Source organism: Neolamprologus multifasciatus, chromosome 9 (genome assembly GCF_963576455.1).
Source record: "Neolamprologus multifasciatus chromosome 9, fNeoMul1.2, whole genome shotgun sequence".
Lineage (NCBI taxonomy): Eukaryota > Metazoa > Chordata > Actinopteri > Cichliformes > Cichlidae > Neolamprologus > Neolamprologus multifasciatus.
In genome coordinates this window covers 24,835,906-24,857,764 of record NC_140447.1, presented here as the reverse complement: position 1 = coordinate 24,857,764, position 21,859 = coordinate 24,835,906, and the positions used below count along the sequence as shown (strand labels likewise).

Here is a 21,859-nt window from a genome sequence, read left to right as displayed (position 1 = left end):
CATAGATTTTAAAATTCTTTTGTTCACTTTTAATATTCTGAATAATTTAGCGCCCATCTATCTCTCTGAACTACTTCACTTATACAATCCCAACAGAGCACTTAGATCGTCCAACCACAGGCTCCTAGGACAACCTAGGACTCGAATGAAGTCGAGAGGTGACCACGCCTTTGCATCCGTGGCACCTAGACTCTGGAATAACCTCCCCGTTCATATTCGTACTGCCGAGTCTATCCAGTCTTTTAAATCACGTCTTAAAACTTATTTTTTTACTTTGGCTTTTGATTCTGTCTAGTTGGCTGGTCCAGCTTGTTGTGTTGTTACCTATTGTTTGTTGTCCTCTTTTATTGTTTGTTTTAATTGTATCATGCTTTTACTGACTGTGAAGCACTATGGTCAACACTGTTGTTTTAATATGTGCTATATAAATACATTTTGATTTGATTTGATGTAATAAAAATAGTTTAATCCCCAAGTAGCTAAATTAAGTGAAATTAATCAGAAAGTGTTCCCCATTCTAAAACAATCTCATAACTAAACCGCTCTTGGTTTAACAAACACAGCATCCTGGTTCTGTAAATACTTCGCTCTTTTCTATTGCAGCACACAACACTGACAGCTGATATGTTAAACCTAGAAAAAAAAGAGAATTGACTGAAATGCACTATTCCCATTCACTGGCAGAAAAACAAAGTCAGCACACGTATCTGTTTTATTGATGGGGCCCGTCAGAGATTTTAAACATATTTATTAAAATGTTTCTGTTTCTTAGCCTTAAAGCTTCTTTAAGAATACGTGTACTGCAAGAACCTGGTGTATAATTTTCAGCTGACGGAGCTTTTGTGTGTGAAGTACCACAAAGACTTGTCATCAAATCTTTATGCATTAATTATCATAATGATATATATCAATATATTTTTTTAAATGTACTTGTTGTTTTCTGCCTATATAGATTTTATTCTATTATTAGGTTACTTTTGGTTGATTGCTGATGCACAGGTTTATAAACTGATACTACAGGTGCTACTACTAAAAATGACTCCGAATCTCAGTCTGCAAATATGCAAAGGCAAACACAATTATTTTAGGTTGAAAAAAACCCCATGACGATCATCTTGGATCAAATTTTGATTGACATTCTATGAGAATAAAGTTATATTGCACCTCAAATCAAACAAAAACAAAAAGCACAATGTGACACATGACTGACGAGAGGAAGGCGATGAAATGCATCTCCACAGACTATCTGGAGATGTCTATGTGGCTGTGTCAGTGAGAGAGATGGGAGTGGCTGAGAAAGAAAGGAGAATTGGCTATTGAGTGCAAATAAAGCTATTGGATTCCAGCAAAATATTTCAAAAGTTTTTTCTCTTATTCAGAATGAAGAGACAGGAAAAAGAGAAGTAGGTACCCATGATTACCAGTCACGACTGAAAAAGAAAGTAGAAAGGAGGCTTTAAAATAAGCTAAAATGACAAACATAGCGATGAAAGAGTAGAGTGTACGTACTGGCACTGAATGTAAACAAATGACCAAAAGAGAAGATCCCTCCAGTAATAGCAGGTTATAGGACTGGTTTGGTGGCAGCATTGAAAAACACCTCAGCAGAAGCTTTGCAGATAGAGCAGGTAGAGCTGTTTTGCAAGTCATTCACTGTTAAGGTGAGCGACTCAGACTCCGTCTGCAAAACTGTAATTGACATGGGATGCGACAGCTTTCTCCCCAGTGAGTGGAAAAAGCTCATGTGGCTACATTACTGTTGCCTCCTGTGGAACTCTGTGCCCTTGTCCCCAACCTTTTAGACCTTCTTTGCAACCTTGATGACTTTAAACAGAATGACAGCCTCGAGTAACCTCACCACTCTTAGACTGAAAATGAAAGGAAGTTCAAACCATTGGCTTGCTTTATATGTAACAGTCTTACTAATATGGTTAAATTTAATACTTTGGAACTGGTGAAACAGACAGGAAATCTCACCGTGGGTTGTCTTTTTGAGGAGATTTTGTATAACTAACATTAGGACTTTAAAAAGAGCTTTCTTAATGTAAGCCTCAGCTTATGAGATGTATTAAACAGTTGCCAAAGTTTGATATGATGTGAAATAATTTTTTTAATGTTGATAAAATTTAATAGTCATACACTTTAAATGGTGGCTGCACCATTTAATATATGTTTGTCTTTCTAAAAGGGGGAACAAGTCTGCACACTATTTCAATTCAATTCATTTATTTGTCTCCAATTCTTTAGCAATAAATTGAGTTAACGTTTTAAGACAAACTATTAAATTAAAGCATTTAGGTCAGAACACAAAGCCTAAGCTTTTGGCTCACATGCTGACCTTATTTTTTGCGAGTTTATCCATTTCTGCTTAAACCTGTTTAAACCATCTTTAATCTATGTTTAATTTAAGCATCCACCAATGCAATTAGAGCAAATAATTTAAATCTAATACCTCCCCTTTAAGTTGAAATTTGTGTAATAATTTATATTACTAAAATAGGACTAAATGTGAGGTCAGAATATTCAATGAGTATTTCTCACTTTTAAATGTTTCACATCATCAAATAAAGTTTGATGTTAGACAATGGTAACCCGAGTAAATGCAAAATGCAGTTAAATGAGCAACAGAATAACATCTACAGAACTGCAGGCATTAGCTGCCTCGGTTAAGGTCAGAGTTCATGATTCAACAATAAGAAAGAGATCCAAGGTGAAAGCCATCGTTAACCAAGAAGAACAGAAAGACTCACAGAAAATATCCTGTGGACTGATGAGAAAAAGTCTAATCTGTTACAGAAATTAAGCCTTCCAAAAAAATTAAACTAACAGCATTTCATAAAAAGAAAATCATACCAAACATGGTGGTGGTAGTGTGATAGTCTGGGGCTGAATAATGTCTGGTTTATGTCCTGAGGCTCGATAGTGCTTGGGTTCGGCAGCAGGACAAAAAACCAAAATGAAAGTTTTGGGGTACATTAGTCAAAAAACTCATTGTCAGTTAATTCAAATACCCTGATTGCAGTTCTTGTTGCCAAGGGTAGCAGAGCCAGTAATTAGGGTTAAGGGGCAATTACTTTTCCACACAGCACCAGGTAGGTTTGGATAGCTTTTTTCCCCCTTAATAAATGAAATCATCATTTTAAAACTTTATTTTGGATTTACCCAGGTTATCTTTGTCTAATATTAAATTTTGTTTGATTATCTGAAATATAAAAACTAAGAAGAATGCTTTTTCACAGAGCCGTACATTTTGCCTCTAGACAGTTTTACTTATCTGGCAATCTGACTACTCCACTCCTTTCTGCATCTGTCCCTCTGGTTTACGCAAAGCTTGCTTAATAATACTTTTTTCTATCCCCGTGCTGTCATCTCTTAGGTTATTTTATAAAAATTAATTTGATGTCCATAAAAACTGATCTATTTGATTAGGAAATGATGAACATTGTGCTACCTAGAGTTGCAGTTTTATGGGCTGGCAAGAACTTTTCATCTCCTCCTTGTGAAGAGTTGCAGACTTAAGATTCAGGATGCACACTGAACCTTCTGCTCTGCATACAACTGTACACATTTAATCTCATTCATCCTTCAGCTCCTTCAGTATAATGGACAGTAAGGTCTGGACTTTCTTTCCATTCAGGAATTACGGATGCATAGACTGCTTGTTGAATTGCTTTTGTCTGGGACAAATGACCAGAAGGACTGAATTGCAATGTTGCCCTTTGTGCCACAGTACAAACACTTTTTACTTTGAGACTAGTTCAAACTAACTCGAAAGGATTTTAAAAATCATTTATATTCATAACATTAGACAATATTTATTTACAGAGAAGATCCAGATGTACTCTTCTTTCAACCAGATGAGGTCTGTAGGACATGCTTTAAATCTCTCAGGCATGAAATATGGCAAATGTTTGTTCAGCTTAGTACTGATGAGATTTTAATTCCTGCAGAAACTCATCAGGGAAAGTCTTGAGCTTCTGTCCACTGCTGTGTACTTTGATATGAGTTACCAGGAGCCTTTGACGCCCATGTTTTACTTATCATTCTACTTAAGATCTATAACTTAGTTCAGATTCATCATTTCCAAAGAGAAGCTAGAGATGCTCACACATTCTGCTTGTATGCAAACTCCAAATGTCAACCCAGCAACGTGATGGAGCATGTCCTTGATCGTGTGACACTTTGTGCACTATGTCTAACCTGATGCTGTCATATGTCCAAACATATCTTAGTTTTTCTAGCACACTCTGCCTTAAAAATGTGCTTCAGGGGGTAGAGGCTTGAAATAATCTTCAAACATCCTCCACGTCCAGCTGACACAGCAGCTGTCACATGGATTGAGAGGCTACAGTTTGCTGAGAGTAATGTGGAAGACGTGATTTTGTTCTCCAAATGTTCATTTTTTTACTTCAAATTTCGACAGTTGACACATAATGGAAACAAGCACAAGCGCCTAAACACAAGTACATTTTTGTTGTCTGTAATACAAACCAGTGCGTGCCAAGTGCAGGTTTAAACCTGGAAATATTTGACATCTTGGATGATGTCCATGTTTAAATTAATTACATGCCACAAGAGACCAGTGTTTAATGTTAGTCAATTTAACATTTAACAGCACAGACGATGCTTCAGTTATGATTTAATCCCAGTGACTAAAGCGTTCACCAGCACTAACTGATAACGTCATAAACTCACTAACACAAGAAATAACACAAGAAAGCCATACCTGTGTTTTTTTGTTGTTTTTTTTAAAAGGTTTCATCAACAGAATAAGTATAAATCTAGATACTGAGAAGAATATAAACACTTTATTATTCATTAGATTAAATAAAATTCTTATTGATCTCCAAGCACTCTCAGTCTGAGGATGTCTTCTTTCTTTGCTTGTGAGTTTGTAAACCCACCTTGAAAATTCAGTTTGATGAAAATTAAATGGGGAAAAAAGACAAAAGTAACTTTTTATGATGTTTTCTCCTTTTTCTGTCCTGAACTGAGTAAAATTTCATCTTCTTTTATGTATGATAGAAATTATTTATTTATGATGTCCAGTTTAGTAAACCATACAGATTAGTCTCTGTTGTTGCTAAAAGAATATTGCTTTTACTGCTCTAGGCCTTTGTGGCCTGATTGAATTATTTGATGTTCATCATGCTGCTGCCTGCATTTATGGTCTTTTTCTGTCAGAGGTTATTAGCACAACCACAATTTGTCTCTTTGCTCATGATCCTTTGGTTTTAGTCATAAAAAATTCTCAAATCATCTGTGTTTCAGTCTCTTGTGCATCAGGTGTTTTGGTTTTTGAAAACTAATGTTTGCATTCTGGTTTAAGGTCTGTTTTTACACAAGTCAGCTCTGAGTTGTGCTTTTGGAGGGGAGGTATGGCATCTTTATAACTGCTTAGGGAGGCACAGACATGTAGGGAATCAGAGATAAAGCAGAGATTAAAGCCACTGTTGGGGAGGAAAGTGTACAAGCTGCTGAAATTGCAGCACCAGTGTTTTTTTGTCTGCGTTTTGTTGTTGTTGTTGTTGTTGTTGTTTTTTTGGCGTCATGACAGTAGATCAGTAAAGTGTCTTTTCCTCTTTGTCAGGTCCGCAGCGTGAGTTCAGTGGTGACCCGTCGCAGAGAACAGCGGGTGCTGGTGATGGTTGTCACAATGGTGGTATGCTACCTGGTCTGCTGGCTGCCCTATGGTGTGGCAGCTCTGCTTGCAACCTTCGGCCCGCATGATCTTTTGACACCAGAGGCGACCATCATGCCGTCACTGCTGGCCAAATTGTCCACTGTCATCAATCCCTTTATCTACATATTCATGAACAAACAGGTGGGTTAGTGCTCTTTATTTGTCTTAATGACTTTTTTGCAAACATCACTCTCTCTCAACATCTCTTCAGTTTTATTCTAAAACATGCTTACAGTAGAAAAAGCAGCATCTCTTTTATATAATTGTAGATCCATCATAATTCATTTAAGGTTGTCTACATCTTTAGAGACGAACATGCAAACTTAGAATTTGTTTGGATTAGTTAGTGTTGACATGTTAGAGAAAAGCGGGTAACTACCCAAATGGATGTTGTGTGGCCCTTCCTTCCTACCTATAATTAAACCAAACCGAAAGCAGTTTTTTCTGTGACAAAATGAAAAATTAAACATTTGACCCTTTTACAGAGACTCTTTTCACACATGGAAGCTATATCTAAACTAAATTGTGATTTCACAGCTCTGATTGATGCCACAAATGGTTTAATTGAGTCAACTCTAAGCTCAAAGTGACACCTTTTCAATGTTTGCTTGGTTCAACCAACAGCGCAAATTTCTAGATTTATCAAAATTACTGAAAGGCAGAGGAGATCATTTACATTACATTACATTTAAAAGCTGGAACCATAAAATTTAGGTGTTTTCAAAACCAAGAAAGGGGCAAACACTTTCTCACAGCACTGCCTTAATGTCATTTACACAGAGTGAAAGAGATGTATACATTTAACATTTAGAGGGTAATAAATTGAGTAAGAACCTTGTTAAATTGTGAGATTGAGTCTTCTTCTAGTCTGTCACATGGTTGGCAAGTTTAAACTGATATAATACTTGATGATGTAATTAACTCCACTCACAATGTCCCTGAGGAGCTTCCCTTTGGGTCATTCCAGAAGCAACGTTGGTGAGCAAGGGAAAACATTATCACTAATGGCCAGCTGGTTCCAGACACAGCTGCACCCTCAAACTCCAACCAGCTGACTTGCATTCACTTAACAATGCACATATACTACCACAATCTGAGGATTTGCAGACATTTTCCATGCATAAGCACTACGCGGCATGAGAACAAGAACAGAGAGGTGCTTTGTTTGAAAGGGACAACTTTAAAAATCAATGATATCTTAGAAAGAAACACACAGTACAAACATAATAAAAGGCATGGAAAGGACACTACATCCTTCTGACATTTTCCAAAGATCATACCGCTGTTATTCTGAGGTTATTGGTAAATTTATGGGTTTTCATAAAATATGGATGACAGATGGAGGGTGGATGTTTGTTATTGAGATAGCTTAAAGAATGCTTAAAACAGAGAGAGTTCAGCTTGTCTTGATGGCTGACTGGGTGTAGTTATTAGAGGTGGGAATCACCATACATCCCACAATACGATATTATCACAATACTTAACGCACGATACGATATTATTGCAATTTTTTAAAATATTTTGCGATATTCAGATTCTGTACATAAAGGTAAACTTTATCAATATTCATTTTATCTAATATCAAAGTCTCACACTCAGTCTTTCTCTCATTTCAGTTTTATTGTTGACAAACTGAACGGTTTGTATTACAGTCTAGTCCAACTTAACTGAACGCAACCATCTGGTACAATTATAGCTATTCTGAACTATGCAATTTATGAAAACTGTGCAGCCCCTTCAGCAACTGAAGAATTTTAAAGTAAATTAAAACAAAATATAATTTTACATTAAATAAAAAAGTTTTAAACTTAATTAAAATAAAACATGTCTTGTTTTATGTTGTTGTCATGTTTATTGCTGCCATAAAAAAAGTTAAACACATTTGGACAGTGAAGGAATGTCAGGATTCTTGCTCAGAAAAAGGATCAACATGCTCTGAAGTCAGAGACTTTACTGAACTGTTAATGCTTCTTTGCAACTTTTCTAGGAGTGCAGTCAATTGTCATTTTGTTTTTGTCTTTTTGTTGCACAGTTCTCAAGGTCATGCATTTTCTCAGTTTTGCGTTCTACGTGCCGACCGTCAAGGCAGCGTCATCTTTGTTTGCACTCATCTTTGAACTGCCATATGCAGGCTTTAGAATTGTGGCTTAATATGAGCAAAACAAAAAAAGCCATCTTCAAGGCAAAATAATCTATTATCAAACTTTTTATCTCTCCTTGATATTTTTTTCAGCTAAACAAAAAAAAATTACACAGCAGCTGATTGTTCAGTGCATTTGCTGATTTAACTGAGCGTTGCCAGAAGCCATTTGTATCAGCTCTGACTCCAATTAATTCCATAAACTTCTGAACCAGAGGCAACAATAAAATTTAAATATTTTCTTGTTAATAATCTGAATATCAGCCACTGTTCCTACCAAAGGCTCATAATGATCTCATAATGAGAACAAAACAGTGCTGTATTTAAATTGGACAAAATGTTCTTACACCTCATTTTTGCTCTTATTTGTGAACAGAGCGGACACCACTGGGAGGCCGCTCTGTTGTGCTGTTCTTTAGAAAAATCGCTTTTTGGGAGTTGCCTGTTTGTTGCCTCTCCAGTGCACCTGTTTTCACTTTCGTTAGTACCAAAGCAGGTGAAATGCAGTGATTTACAGTGATGTATGCTTGCAAACAGTAAGGACTGATGATCTGTCCATTAATGTGTTGCTTGGAAAAAAAAAGAGAACATTCAATTGTCAGAGTATCAAAAGGTTTCTATGCAAAAATCCAGTGACTAAAGAAATATAGGATTTACACTTGTGGAGAAAGCAAGCAGACGTCCTCTCACCCTCTGCTGTCTCTTTCTTTACATATTCAGCTAGAACACACATGAAGACGCAGCGCAGACAAAGATAGATCTGACATTACTCTAACGGTGTCAAAGTCATAAAACATCCCCACCTCGCCCCCCTTTGTTGTGATACACATCAGTGACATTTACGGACGATGGAAAATTTATTTGATGTTCCTGCTGTTCCTAAATGACAGCAGATCAAACTTCAAGGTGCTTTTTAGCAATTTCACTGTAGATAAATCTTTAAAGCAGTCATTAGCAGATTAATTTAATGACTGCAAACAAATCAGATCAGCACACAGAGGATGGCTTTACGCAGTTATTTTGATCACAGTGAGAAAAAAACGATGGTTTCTATGGTTTCTCCTAATATGTCAGTAAACCTTAAAACCTTATCAGAGTTGTCAAAAGTTCATCTAAACAATGATACTGGGTAAAATCTACTTTTTTTAAAAAGTCATTAGAAAGATTCCTTTGAGCTTCTGCCCCATGTAGACATGATTGCATCGCATAATTTCTGCAGATTTATCCACTGCATTCGTATTCCTTCATTCATATTCATACTGGAAATCAAGAGCAAGCAAGTTTTTGCCCTTCTTGTTCTTCAGGGGAGGTTCGTGTCCTTTCTGAGTTCATCTTAGGACACCTGAATTGTAGTATGACAGGTGTACCATTCCAGTCAGACTTCTCTCCTGACAACCTCTCCTGAGGAGGTCATGTCAGGTGGTTGCTGGGCATTTGACATCTAAAGCAAGAGTCCACCTGGGACTCATCTTCCTGCCTTACTGAGTAAGGGAAAAACCATATAAGTGATGCGGTGATCAGTACTCTTGCCTCAGCACTGGGTTCTGGGTGCGAACTGGTCGGGGGGTGGGAGGGGTGTCTTTCTCTGTAGAGTTTCCTGTAGAAGTTTCCCCAAGCACTCCAGCCTTCTCCTAGAGTACTACGACATGCTTGTTAGGTTTATGGGGATTCTAAATTAGAGCCCGACCAATGTGGGACTTTTTAGACTGATACTAGACAATAGAGTATTTTTTTATTTGCTTTCAGACACACAAAACATATTTCCCAAACATTTGTTATGTATAGTTATTTACTCATCCTCACAAAACTGATGACAATGAAGCTTAAAAATAACACAGCAAGTTATGAATTAGTCATTTACGCCCTGCAACAACCAGCCCATCTGAGCAGAGTGCCCTCTAGTGGACAAACTATGCAGTGTCAAAACTCAAAACATGCGTGGAGGGTGTTTCTGCTCCCTCCGCTTTACTTTTTGAAGTTTCATTCATCAGCTGGTATAAATATTGACACAGATGACTGATATATCAGTATGGCTCTGTTCTAATTTGGCTGTACGTGTACATGTGGGTGTAAGTGGCTGTCCATCACTCTGCATTAGCCCACCCACTAGTGACTTGTAAGTATGCGCCTGGTCTCTTACCCTAGGACAGTGTTGTGGCCATTTTTGTTGAATTTTTATCCATTTTAGATTTTTCTTTAATACAATAAGAATATCCTAGTTTGCTTTGTCAGTCTGTAATTAAATTTACTTTTGGGAAAGTTTTGGAAAAGTGATTCGTTTGGTAACTTTTGGACCCTCCCATTAATTAAGGGATTAAGAGCACACTAGGGGGTGTGGTGGAAATGTTTTTTTTGTTGTTTAACAAATGTCAGTTGGGACGAAGGTTTAAAATGATTTGTTGACCACTTTTTGAAGTATAATCAAATTAAGTTTTGTTTATGTTAAAGTTATAAGACATTATTGGGTTGATTTTTTTTCTTTGTATTTTACCACAAAATAAACGGCATATATCTTCAAAGAAGTCAGAAGTGTGTTCTGAAACAAACCACCTGTTGCCACCCACGGCCTTTTCGTGGACAATTTTTCTGTTTTGGAACTTAAGAGGCAGCAACAGACAGCCTGGATGGGCTCCAGCCTCCCTGTAACTCAAAAAAGAGAAAAGAAAAGTTTATTTATTCAGCTCTGTTTAAACCAAAATACAGTGGGGTGTGAGAATGCAAGACACAGTGCATTCAGTTCTGGAAAAACAAAACAAATGGATGTACAAACAAATGGGGAGAGACTTAACTGAAAGACTGGCTGTTCCCACCTTTCAGGTGCACTCATTTCCCCATTTTAATCATTTTTACTACCTGGATTGTTTCCCAAGAAAAATGGCATATAGTAGGAAGAATGGATACAAGCGTTTACAACACCTGATGTTATGCATATCTTTATGCCCGCGGCTTTGACAAAATCTCAGCATACATCTTGGGAGTGAGAACTGTCTGGGTGACTAGAACAGCCAGTTACCTGTTATTTTAGCCAAACTGGATAGGTTAATTGATTAATCCAAATTGCCCATAGGTGTGAATGCAGGAGTGAATGTGAGTGCGAATGGTTGTCTGTCCCTGTGTGTTAGCCCTGCGACAGACTGGCGACCTGTCCAGGGTGTACCCTGCCCCTCGCCCTATGACAGCTGGGATAGGCTCCAGCGACCCCAGCGACCCTGAAAAGGATAAGCGGAAGCGAATGGATGGATGGATTTTTCCTTTGTAATGTGGTGCATTATTATGCTGCAGCAAGCCAGAAAGTTGTACATTCATGCCTATTAAGGGCTGTGTATAATCAGCAGTGACATTCAAATTGTGGTATTCAGATCACTGGTGTTAAGAGGCACATGCTCTGCCAAGAAAACTTTCCTCACACCTTCACAGCAACACCAGGAAGAGTGCAAACTGCTGACACAAAGCCAGTTGTGTCTTTGGATTCACGCTGTTCTTGCGTAATAAGAGTGGAACCTTCTAATAAAGTGCTGAGCAGGAGGAGTGATGGTAGTCCTAACAACCACTCAGTAGTTTCTCACAGTAATTTAAGTTTTAAAACTGCTTTTTCTCCTTTTTTCTCAAAAAACAAGCTCAGAAAAACAGCCAAATTACATCAAAATCAACTGCAACGTATCTCATCCATTTGTATTCTTGCAAAATTTTCTTTCCGTCATTTCCTGTCATCTGTGATATATGCATTTTTAAATTCAGCTATCGTTTGATGTTTTCCGATGGTACTTTGTATAGTGAGGCTTTTTTTTTTATGTGTTAATCTGTCACGGCAGGATGGTTTTTGACAGGATTCAGATGCCCCATGTTACATTTTTATGAGCAGTGACCTCCAGAGCTCAGCAAAATTATTGCTTTTTAATACCTTGTGACATCTCGATGAATCATAAGAAAAAACGAGGGGAATATGAGGTATTCAAACGTGTCGACTGGGTGGAGGAAAAAGCAAAACTTGACCAGGAAAAAGAAAAGATATGCAAGGTTAGATTAAGGATGAAAGAGTAAAAGAAGGCAGGTAAAAGAACATTACAGAAGGAAATGGAAGATGACACAGGAAAGGGGGAAAACAGAAAAAATCCAAGGTGAGGAAGGGAGGACAGGAGAAATAACTGTAATGAGGAAGCTGGATGTAAAGGCTGGAGGATGGATGTTAAAAGAGGGGAGAAAATGAAGAAACTTTTTTCAAAAAAGAAGGAATGAAATGAAAATTTGTTAGACTGGCAGTGAAGAAGAAATGTCAGAAATATAGTAGAAGTTGGAAAAGTATACAAGACATTAAGATGAAGGAAAGGTGGGAAAGAGAAAGGTGACGGGCAGGAGGAGTAAAGGATGGAGTTCTTTTTAATCTTGCAAAGGTAGCGTGGCTTTGATTTTGATTAGCATGTTACTATCAGGGAGCGACACAGTGCCGTGGTGACCTTTTCCTTTTTTCCTCTCTCTCATACGTTCACGCAAACAGTCTTTTATCTGCCTCCGTCTGCTTTTATCTGCTGCCTCTGCCTGTCGTTCAGGTGCTGAAGTTGTCACTTTTGAGCTCGTGAGACATTTAAACCGTCTTTGATGGCTGACTTATTATGACGGTAAAGTTTTTAGGGTTTGTATGTGATGATTAAGCAACTAACTGAACTTTCAGGACTTCAGATAAGCTCTCGGGAGGCCACGTGGGAGGCCGCACTGTGTGGCGCTTTCAGTCTTCAGTTCCTCCCAGCCCATAACTATGGCAGCAATGTGTTGAGGCGAGTTGAAGACTTTAAGCGCTGTGCAGATTCACGACCCGGACCTCAGCTGCTACTTTTTCCAGCCCAGTTTATACAGACAATGTAATGAGCATCTTATTTACTTTTTACATGTTGGCTGTTTAACACTATCTTTTATATTTCTGTTACATTTCATCTAAGCAAGTGCATATTTCCTACCTGCTGTATATGTTTTTTTTTCAATATTTCAACTAAATATTGAAATTAAGTACAATGTATAGGAATTTAGACTTAAATACTTATATTCTATTCTTCCTTATAATTCAAATTCACCATGTTTAAGAAAAAATGCTTTTTACTCCAGTGCCAAATGCTATAAAATGAGAAATTATGATGTTTTAATGTAATTGACGCCCCTAGTTGAACTACAAATGTGGAGCCCAAGGCCAGTTCCATCCCAAAGAGACCAGCTGCTTGGTAACTTGTTTTTTTTGGAGAGTTTGGTGTATGTTTGGACTCTCCCCTGAATTCTCCACCAAGATATTTTGTGCTGCAAAACACTGTGGACTGAGTGGCTCATGACTCATGAACAATTTGACCTTACAGGATTACTGAGAAAGTTGAATGAATCATCATCAGATCTGTTATATCCGTAGAGTGATGTATTAAGCTATCGTCATTGGCAACCTTCTTGATTTTGAAGCTCTCAGTATTTCAGCCTTCACCACCTTAAATAAATAAATAATTTTTTATTTATATAGCACCTTTCAAGACAGAATCACAAAGTGCTGCACATAAGATTACAAGTCATAAAAAGATTTAAAAAGAAAAAATGAAACAGACAAAAAATTAACCAAAAGCAGTTTTTAAAAGGTGAGTTTTGAGTTGTTTTTTTAAAAACAGCCACTGAGTCCGCAGTTCTTAATGTTTGGGGGGGAGAGTTCCACAGTGGCAAAAGCTCTGTCACCTCTAGTTCTCCTCTTAGTATTTTTCTAAAGCAAGTAAGCCCTGATCAGATGACCTCAAAGACCTGCTAGGGACATAGGGCTGTAGCAGATCAAAGATGTAGGCTGGTGCCAGTCCGTGCACAGCTCTGTAGGTCAAGACCAGGATCTTAAAATTGACTCTAAATTTAACAGGAAGCCAGTGTAACTGAGATAACAACGGTGTGACATGTGAGTACTTGGAGGATTTTGTCAAAAGTCTAGCTGCAGCGTTTTGCACAACCTGCAGACGATCCAGAGAACCTTTGATTAGACACATAAACAGCGAATTACAATAATCCAAGCGTGACGAAATAAATGCATGTATAGCAATCTCCAATTCAGAGCGAGATAAAATCGGTTAGTCACAAGCAATAGTCACTAGCTATTTATCAGTCACAAGACAGACAAACCTGCTTCGAGGATTTCTCTTAAGACATTCCATGTGTAACGGGATGTTTCATTATGTGTTTGAAATTCTCTTTTTATTGGCTATTACATTGGGGTTACTTCTCATGCCCTGAAATCAAACATTTCCAAAAAAAAAGCCTCATCTTCATTAGCTACAATATTCAGTTGATTACACATTAAAGCAGCAGTATATTTAACCAATTTATTTTTTTAAACTTAAAAAAACAGACATGATTTTGGCTTGATTTGATGCTAAAAGCACATGTGCTTTCAGTTAAGAAGAAATCTTAATATTGCTGATTTAGAGTTGCCACACTGTGGTTAGTTAATTGTGTCAAGCGCATAAAAGTACTCAGCCCACAATTAGAATAATAAAAAAAACAACAACACTTCTTACATTACAAACAAAGAGCTTTACTGTCTTCTGTTGTAGGCTCACCAAACAAAAGCAGCCGCACCCATATCGAAAAGATATATATAAATCTTAAAAAGTTTGTATCTGTCTTGTGTGAAACTTGTATGAAAAGCATACAAGAGTGAAAACAGATATAAGATCCCTTGAAAAATTATATAAATGAAACTTGTATGTTTTGGATACTTACTAAAACAATATATGAAAGTAATGAGAAAGTGGCCACTTTCATGAGTAAATCATATAAGCCTTATATTCACTATATGAAGTAGGCCACATCTTATGCAAGTCTTTTATAAGGTTTTACTATTTATTTTCCATATGGGCACGCTCTTCTTATAATCGTCTTTCCAGGCGCATGCATCAAAAATTCAATATTTATCCACCTTACCTCACTCTAAACTTATCATATAATGGACAAAAATACAGTGGACTTCAGTCTTATTTCAGTTATATTAGAAACAATCTTCAGGGAGCCTCCTTTGTTCTATAGCTAACGATGATGTAACTGAATATAACTTTGCACACAGATCTTTGATTTTTTTAACAAATTCAGGTTGAAGGCTGTTGCTAATTTTTTTTATCTGACATTATGTACTTAATTTACTTCAATAGGCCATCTGTGTTTGTACTTCAATAACCATTTGCAAGGTTCACGAGGGAACTAAGACACTGGGAAACTAGGAACTTTAAACTAGGAGTGAGGATAACTAGGAATATGGAGGAACACAGCACACAGGAGTTGTGACAGTACGACACAACAAAGAGCAAAGGAAAGCACAGGGAGCAACGAGGGAGGAGGGAAACACAGCTGAGACTAATTAAACATAAAGAGACAAAGGAAGCAAAGCAGAATACACCACACACAGGACAGGGACTATCAAAATAAAGCAGGAAACAGGAGACAGGCATGGAGACGCGGACTTGATAAGGAGACACGACTGACAGGATATGAACAAACACAGAGACTACACATAAAGAAAGTTCAGGGGGCCGACCGCAGCGCAGAGGCGAAATCGTGGTAGATATGAAACAACTGGACACATGCAGCACTGATCACTTGTGTCTGTTTCCAGAAGACTGGCCACACAGCCACGTTTTCAGTCTTTCATTGTGATGCAGTCCATTTCACCAGAGTTGCCAAAGCTGAGCCAAACCAAATAAAGTACTAATGTGGTCAATGAACACAAACAAATCACTATAACCACCATCAGCATGTAAGCAGGCTACCACACAAGCAGGTCTGTTTTTTCCAAGCGTTCCACAATGATGTCATAGTTTAGGGTAGACAACAACATTTTGTGATTAGGGCAATCACAAAAAAAACTTCCTGCACTGTTTACCGAGGTAAATCGGACCTTTTCATGATTTTGTACAACATGCATTTTATTCTTTTATGTGTGCTCACTGCCTGCATCTTGCTGCACTCTGTATGGATGTCTTCCCCTTTTAGTATTGCTTAGGCTGAGGAATTGTAAAATAGTATTTCCTATATAGTGAGCTGCAAAATATTTAACATTAGCTGCCAATGTCGTGTGTTGGAGGTATTTTCTTTTTCTTTTGTAGAACTATTCATTGAGCAATAAAACAATGCAAAAACACCTACAGATAAAATGTATGACTGGCCAAATGTACATAAATAATTAAAAGTAAAAGTACTTATTAAGTGTTTCAATGTATGGATTAGTATTACTAATGCCAGTTTTTACTAATGTTTTCTGGTGTGCTGTGAGAGCCACATGTCTCTTCAGGAAAAAGTGCTTGAAGCATAGTGTTTGGAGTTTTTAAAGTTTTGGAGTTTAGGGTTTATTTGCATTTTTACTTCATTATTTGAAACTCTGGCCACATTAATATGAGCATCAGAGGTTTTAACAGTATACATGACTGAAATAAGTTAATAAATAAGTTCCTCTTGGAATTGTAAATGTGGGCTCTAATCTTGTGAACACCTTTCCAGCACAGCACAAAATCTAGAGGTTTAGTAGATTTTCCAGTTTTTCTTGAAATAATAAAACGACTGTCTATTTATTTACCTTTTGTCATGATATACTGTAGCTATACCGCCCTGGTTGAACTCCTATTTGCTGTATACCACCAGAACTTTTGCACAATAGAAATGATGATATTGAACACGTTTATTAACACTGCCGGGCAATGTTCCCTCTAATTTTGCATGTGTCTGAGCGAACATACAAACTCCCTGAGCGATCCCGTGGACCACTGTGAGCGACATCAGACGTGTGCACTGTGGTCACGCCAGCATCTAATCCATCCAAGTTACAGACTTTATTAAAATAATCAAATTACAGCATTTACATTTATGTTTGACTACTTTTAAACTGCTTTAGCCCATTTACAATGAAAATGTAAAAAAAAAAAAAATCTAGCCATTGGCCTGTGTAGTATGTTAACATAAAATGACTTGAACTCCAATTTCGAAAACACAACTTTCTTTTTATATATATATATATATATAAAGCTCTGACTTGTATTATGAGTATGAATCTGTGGTCTGGGAGAGAGTCCTGTAACTCTCTGTCTGCAAAATATAGTATATAATGACCAATGTTGGGCAAATAATTATATAGTTACTCCTCAAAAAAGTAACTCAGTTTGGCAAACAACAACGTTTTTTGCAGCTATTTTTTTTTTAAATGCAGCCAATGCATTTTTAAATAAACATTTCAAACTATTTACAGAACAATCAGCTGTTCTGCATCAAATTTGATGCCACACAAATTATTTGTGCCACTCCAAAAAAATAATTTCTGTCCACTATGAGATAAAGGAGAACAACAGCCTGATGCCTGCAGGCCTGACAACAGGAGATGTATCACTGCTGTAACACCTGTAACATTCAGCAGTCGCCTCATTGTTCTGACACACGCAACAAATCTATTGACTACACAACACACTAACTATACAAGATTTGCGCTAAACGTCTCAAATCGCTAACATCTCAAAACACCGCCGTCACTCCTAAAATTTCCCCCCGTTTCTTAACAACTAGATGCCACGTCGCCATACCATTTTTTGATTGGTCGACATGGTACTTTTTTGGACGAATAGGAAAGAGAGACGGGGAGGAGGGGTGGGTTTTTTTTGGTTTGTTTTTGCTCACAGGCGGAGAGCGCTTTCGAGCCTTTTTTCTTATAAAACGCCGTTTTTACCGTTTCTTCCCGCAGTAAATATAAACAACGATAGTATTCAGGAAGGAAACCAAACATTGCAGATATTTTTATCACAACTCTGGTTTTATTTGGCCGATCAACACAATTTAAAAACTGGAATAAAGTCCACACTTTTTCTGTCAATTGTTCCGTCTGTCCTGCCCACATCTCCATAAACGTGGCTTCACTCCACATCAGCCACGCCGCTTTGCTAGCTAAAACTCCGGTGCACATAGGGACGCTGTCATAGCCTGTCAACGACGTTGATTAGCTGCGTATATACGAATGTGAATCGCATTATTGGCTGGACTATGGGATAAGGTGGCATCGTTCTAATCCCATACGGGATCAGCCAGTCACTTACTGACTAACACTGCAAAACAGAATTGTTAAAGTATTAATTTTAATTTCAATTCAGGTTAGATTTTTTTTTTGTGCACAACGCAGATTTTCTGTGCGCAGAGACCGTGCCAGCAGTGCGCAATTGCGCCCGTGCGCAGCTTAGAGGGAACATTGCTGCCGGGTGTTATTTCTGAAAAATAAAGTAAATCCCTTGAATGAGCCTAGCTTTTGTTTTCAACACTGCACTGCAAAGAATAGCTGCAGACGCCCATCGGAGATAAAAAAAAAAAAAAACACACCACCAACTGTGAAACCCTCACATCATCGCTCCCACCCACCATCTTGCATTAAAGACCACACTTCATATCAAGGTGGTATCACATGTTCATTTGTGTTAATCACTCCCACAATTTGGAGTGGCAGGTGAGGATTTGGTCACTCAGTCTTAAGATCCCAATCTGTGTCTGATCTCAGCTGCAATCCCACCTGACGTCAGCTCGCCCTCCTGTTTATCCATTCCTCCCCAATTTCTCCTTCCCACTTCTCACATCTAGCCTTTTCTTTTTTCTCTGCGGTTTTACTTTCAAACCGACATTTTCTTTTTTTCTCCCCCAGGCACATCTCTCTAGTTGATTAACACACTGGGATTTGAGACACGAGCAGATTTAAAGCACACAGCTAATTTTGAAAGCTGCATAATTTCCTCGGGGTAACAGAAATTAATTGGCTCATATGAGGAATTATCACCCAATTGCTCAAGTGTCTTAGTTAAAAAGCACTACAAACTGGTCTCATTTGTCATATCAATAAGTGGCTGTCTACATTTTCAAAGGGTGCTAACATGCTGGAGAACTGCATGCCGAGGTGTCGTGTTTCATGCAGCAGGCTTGTTTGATCTGCAGCACCCTGGGGAAATGTAGTAGACTTTAAGTATACATGTGGAACTGGGGAGTATACTAAGTACACTACGTTTATCCAGGGGATGCCTGCCGGACTCAAAACATGCAGAAGACAGAAAACTTGAAAGTGTGTAAATGCAAACCTCCTCTTATTTTTCAATGACTTTACTTTGATTATCATTATATGGTATTTCTGTCTGTGCAACATCCAGTTAGTTCTGATCTCTTGGTCATTTTGTTGCATTAATACACTTCTGTTAACAAATATCTGAAATATACCAAAGTTATGAACACTGGAGAGAAACATCTATCCTTATCAGTATTTTCAGTATCATTGCAGTCTTCTGTAATTGACATTAGTCATAAGTGTTTGCTGTTATTGCTGAATAATTACTATTACTTTTTTCTCCATTTTTTTCCAGTCTTTCTGCTGTGCTGTCTGTTTCACTTTTTATACTCAGTGCAAACTTCAGTTAAATACTATTACTACTACTAGTAAGAACCGGATTTACAGTATTGTGTAAAACTTGTCCTTTTTGAATCTCTTTTCCTAGTTTTTCTTTGGATGTTGTCTGATTTTTCACTCATTTTCAGTTCAGGATCTTCAATCACATCATTATTAGTGGTCTGTCTAAAAAAATACCAAAGGTAACAAATCAGACAGGCATGAAACAGCACTTTTGATCCAACAAAGGGATTCCCAAAGAGCTTTAGCTGAAAACACGATATATCACAGAACGGTGTGCTGTGTGTACTGATATCCTAAAGCATTATTTACAGCAAAATAAATGTATCTGAAAGGCATGTCCTTAAGAAAAAGGGGAAAATACAGCAAAGACCTGACTCAGGGCCTGAGAGATACAGCTGCCCTTTGAGTTGGTCCATCTGTTGTTTGCTCAACCCTCATCAGAAATGGACTCAGTGGAAGGATGGCTGTCAAAAACGCATTCTTAAGGAAGGGAAACAGTGAGAAAAGGCTGAGGTATGCCAAATTACACACGAACTGGACTGAAGATCAGTGGCATTTGGTCTTGTGGAGGGATTAACTTAGATATGTGGTTCAATTCCTCATCAACATCTTGGGGAACTGCAGTTCCCCAGACTTCTTAAAGGAGATTCAAAGCTCTTCTTTGCATGTTGGCTTTGGTTCTCCTTTTTATCAAGCTTTATTAAGGTTCTCCTTTTTATTAAGGTTCTCCTTTTTATTAAGCTTTGAGTAGTGGCATTTGATTAAAACATTTATTCAATATATTACAAATATAGTACCAATCAGGTTATTACACATATTGCAAAATGTGCTTAGAAAAAGTTGGCCTTCTGTCTGGTAAGAGGTTTCAAGCTTTATCTGGTGAGGTGAAAAGGTGATCACAGATCTTAATATTCATCAAGTCAAAAGTCACCTGCAGTCACGCTCACCTCTTTTACCTCCTAACCAAACACCCAAATCTACAAATTTCAGCCATTAACAAACTCGTTACCACTCTGTGGCTAATCCTGTGTGTCTGTGTGTTTTTGTGTAGTTTTACAGGTGTTTCACAGCATTCTTCAGCTGCTCCATCCCTGAGCAGAGCTCCACCTTAAAGACGTTTTCTCGGGTGACCAAGACGTTCCGCTCCAACCGCCATGAGAAGGAACCCCAGGTGTTTGCCGCCGCTCCATCCACAGCCTTGCCCACACCCCACTCCATTCACGAGTCCTCGCAGGAAGCCAATCACGTGGCTCAATCTCCAACAAAAAGAGACGGTGTGGTTTCCCAAACTCCTACTGCTGTCAGCTTCAAACCTAAACTGATTCTGGTGGCTCACTATAGGGAATAAAAACAGAGACAACAGGAGGTGAATGCTCAGAGAAACAAGAAGGCGCAAATGAGCGGGAGAACAGGTCTCCAATTAAGAAACAAATCCTCTTAATAGCTGGAAAGAACGATTGCAGTGGGACCGCAGTGGGAGTTTTAAATACAAGCTGGGATGCTTTAATCCCAGAACAGGTTATCATTGCTGTGTGAGGTCGGCAAACAGGGATAGAGGCTCTGTGTACAAATCAGAAGACAGATTTGAAGATTAGGGCTACACAGAGTGCTATGTGTTAAAACCACACACTTCTGCCATTAGGATGTACCCGCCATAATCACATCCATTGTACACAAGAGCACAACTGTTGCATTAAAGCTCACTTACCTCTGCCTAAAGTTTAACATTAAGGACCATGTATTTCTTTCACACTGGAAGACGGATAATTCTACCTAATTCTGCAGAAGTGGTCAGGGATGTATGGTCAGAACATGACCCACGCAGTGCCAAGGTGGAGAGGCAGATTACAAAACAAGACGCCTGCTGTTTTAGAAAAAGTGGATATTCGCTTTTACTAAATGTTTAATCACGATGAGATGGGGGCTCTGCTTACATAATGGTTGTTTTTGTGGACAGACTCATGCTTGGTTTTAACAACAGTGCATTTGGAACGGATACATCGACAACACTTTAATTTGAGCCCCCATTATTTAGCAGTTACTAGCTGTATATACAGATTTACTAAATGGTTTATAGCACATTGTAATGTGTTTGCAAGTAGATGTGTCTTTATGTAATTAATTGCGTTTGAAATTAAACCCTTTATTTGTGTGTATTCAGATGTGTATATTTGTGTGTGTGTGTGTGTGTGTGTGTGTGTGTGTGGCAGAATGTGTTAGCTACAAGCCAAGAATTAGCATGTTTATTAGGCCACTGCTAGTATGTCAGTAATGGGTATGGAAATAAGCACGACTGCACTTTAATGATTCCGATGTCCCAATGGAGAGGAAGATGTGCCGGTAAATCAATTACAAAGAAAAATGAAAAAGAGTGCTTAAAAAAGCTAAGCTTTTTGCTTGTATGGATGTGTGTGTGTTTTTTATGTAACTAACAGAACCAATTCAGGAACATTTTGCAGAACCACAGCGGTCTCTGGCAGCAATTTCATAAATTGTTTGGTGATGATTTCTATCCCTGTTTTTTTTTCTTCATTTTGTTTTGTTTTGTTTGTGCAAAGGGGGAATCCCAAAAAGTTCATTCTGTTCAACTGGACGTAGTGTTTGCATTGGGACAAAC

At 38.0% G+C, this 21,859-nt stretch overlaps 1 protein-coding gene across 1 annotated transcript in view; it reads left to right on the top strand.

Moving 5' to 3' along the window:
* The window catches only part of tmtopsb (teleost multiple tissue opsin b), a 44,958-nt gene extending 23,496 nt beyond the window's left edge, over positions 1-21,462 (top strand). Inside the window, exons 3-4 of the mRNA XM_085172901.1 lie at positions 5,591-5,824; positions 20,294-21,462. Of these exons, the coding sequence (XP_085029027.1) occupies positions 5,591-5,824; positions 20,294-20,590 (531 nt within the window). The 3' untranslated portion in view covers positions 20,591-21,462. The remainder of the gene's footprint in view (positions 1-5,590; positions 5,825-20,293) is intronic.
* Positions 21,463-21,859: the final 397 nt, after the last annotated feature.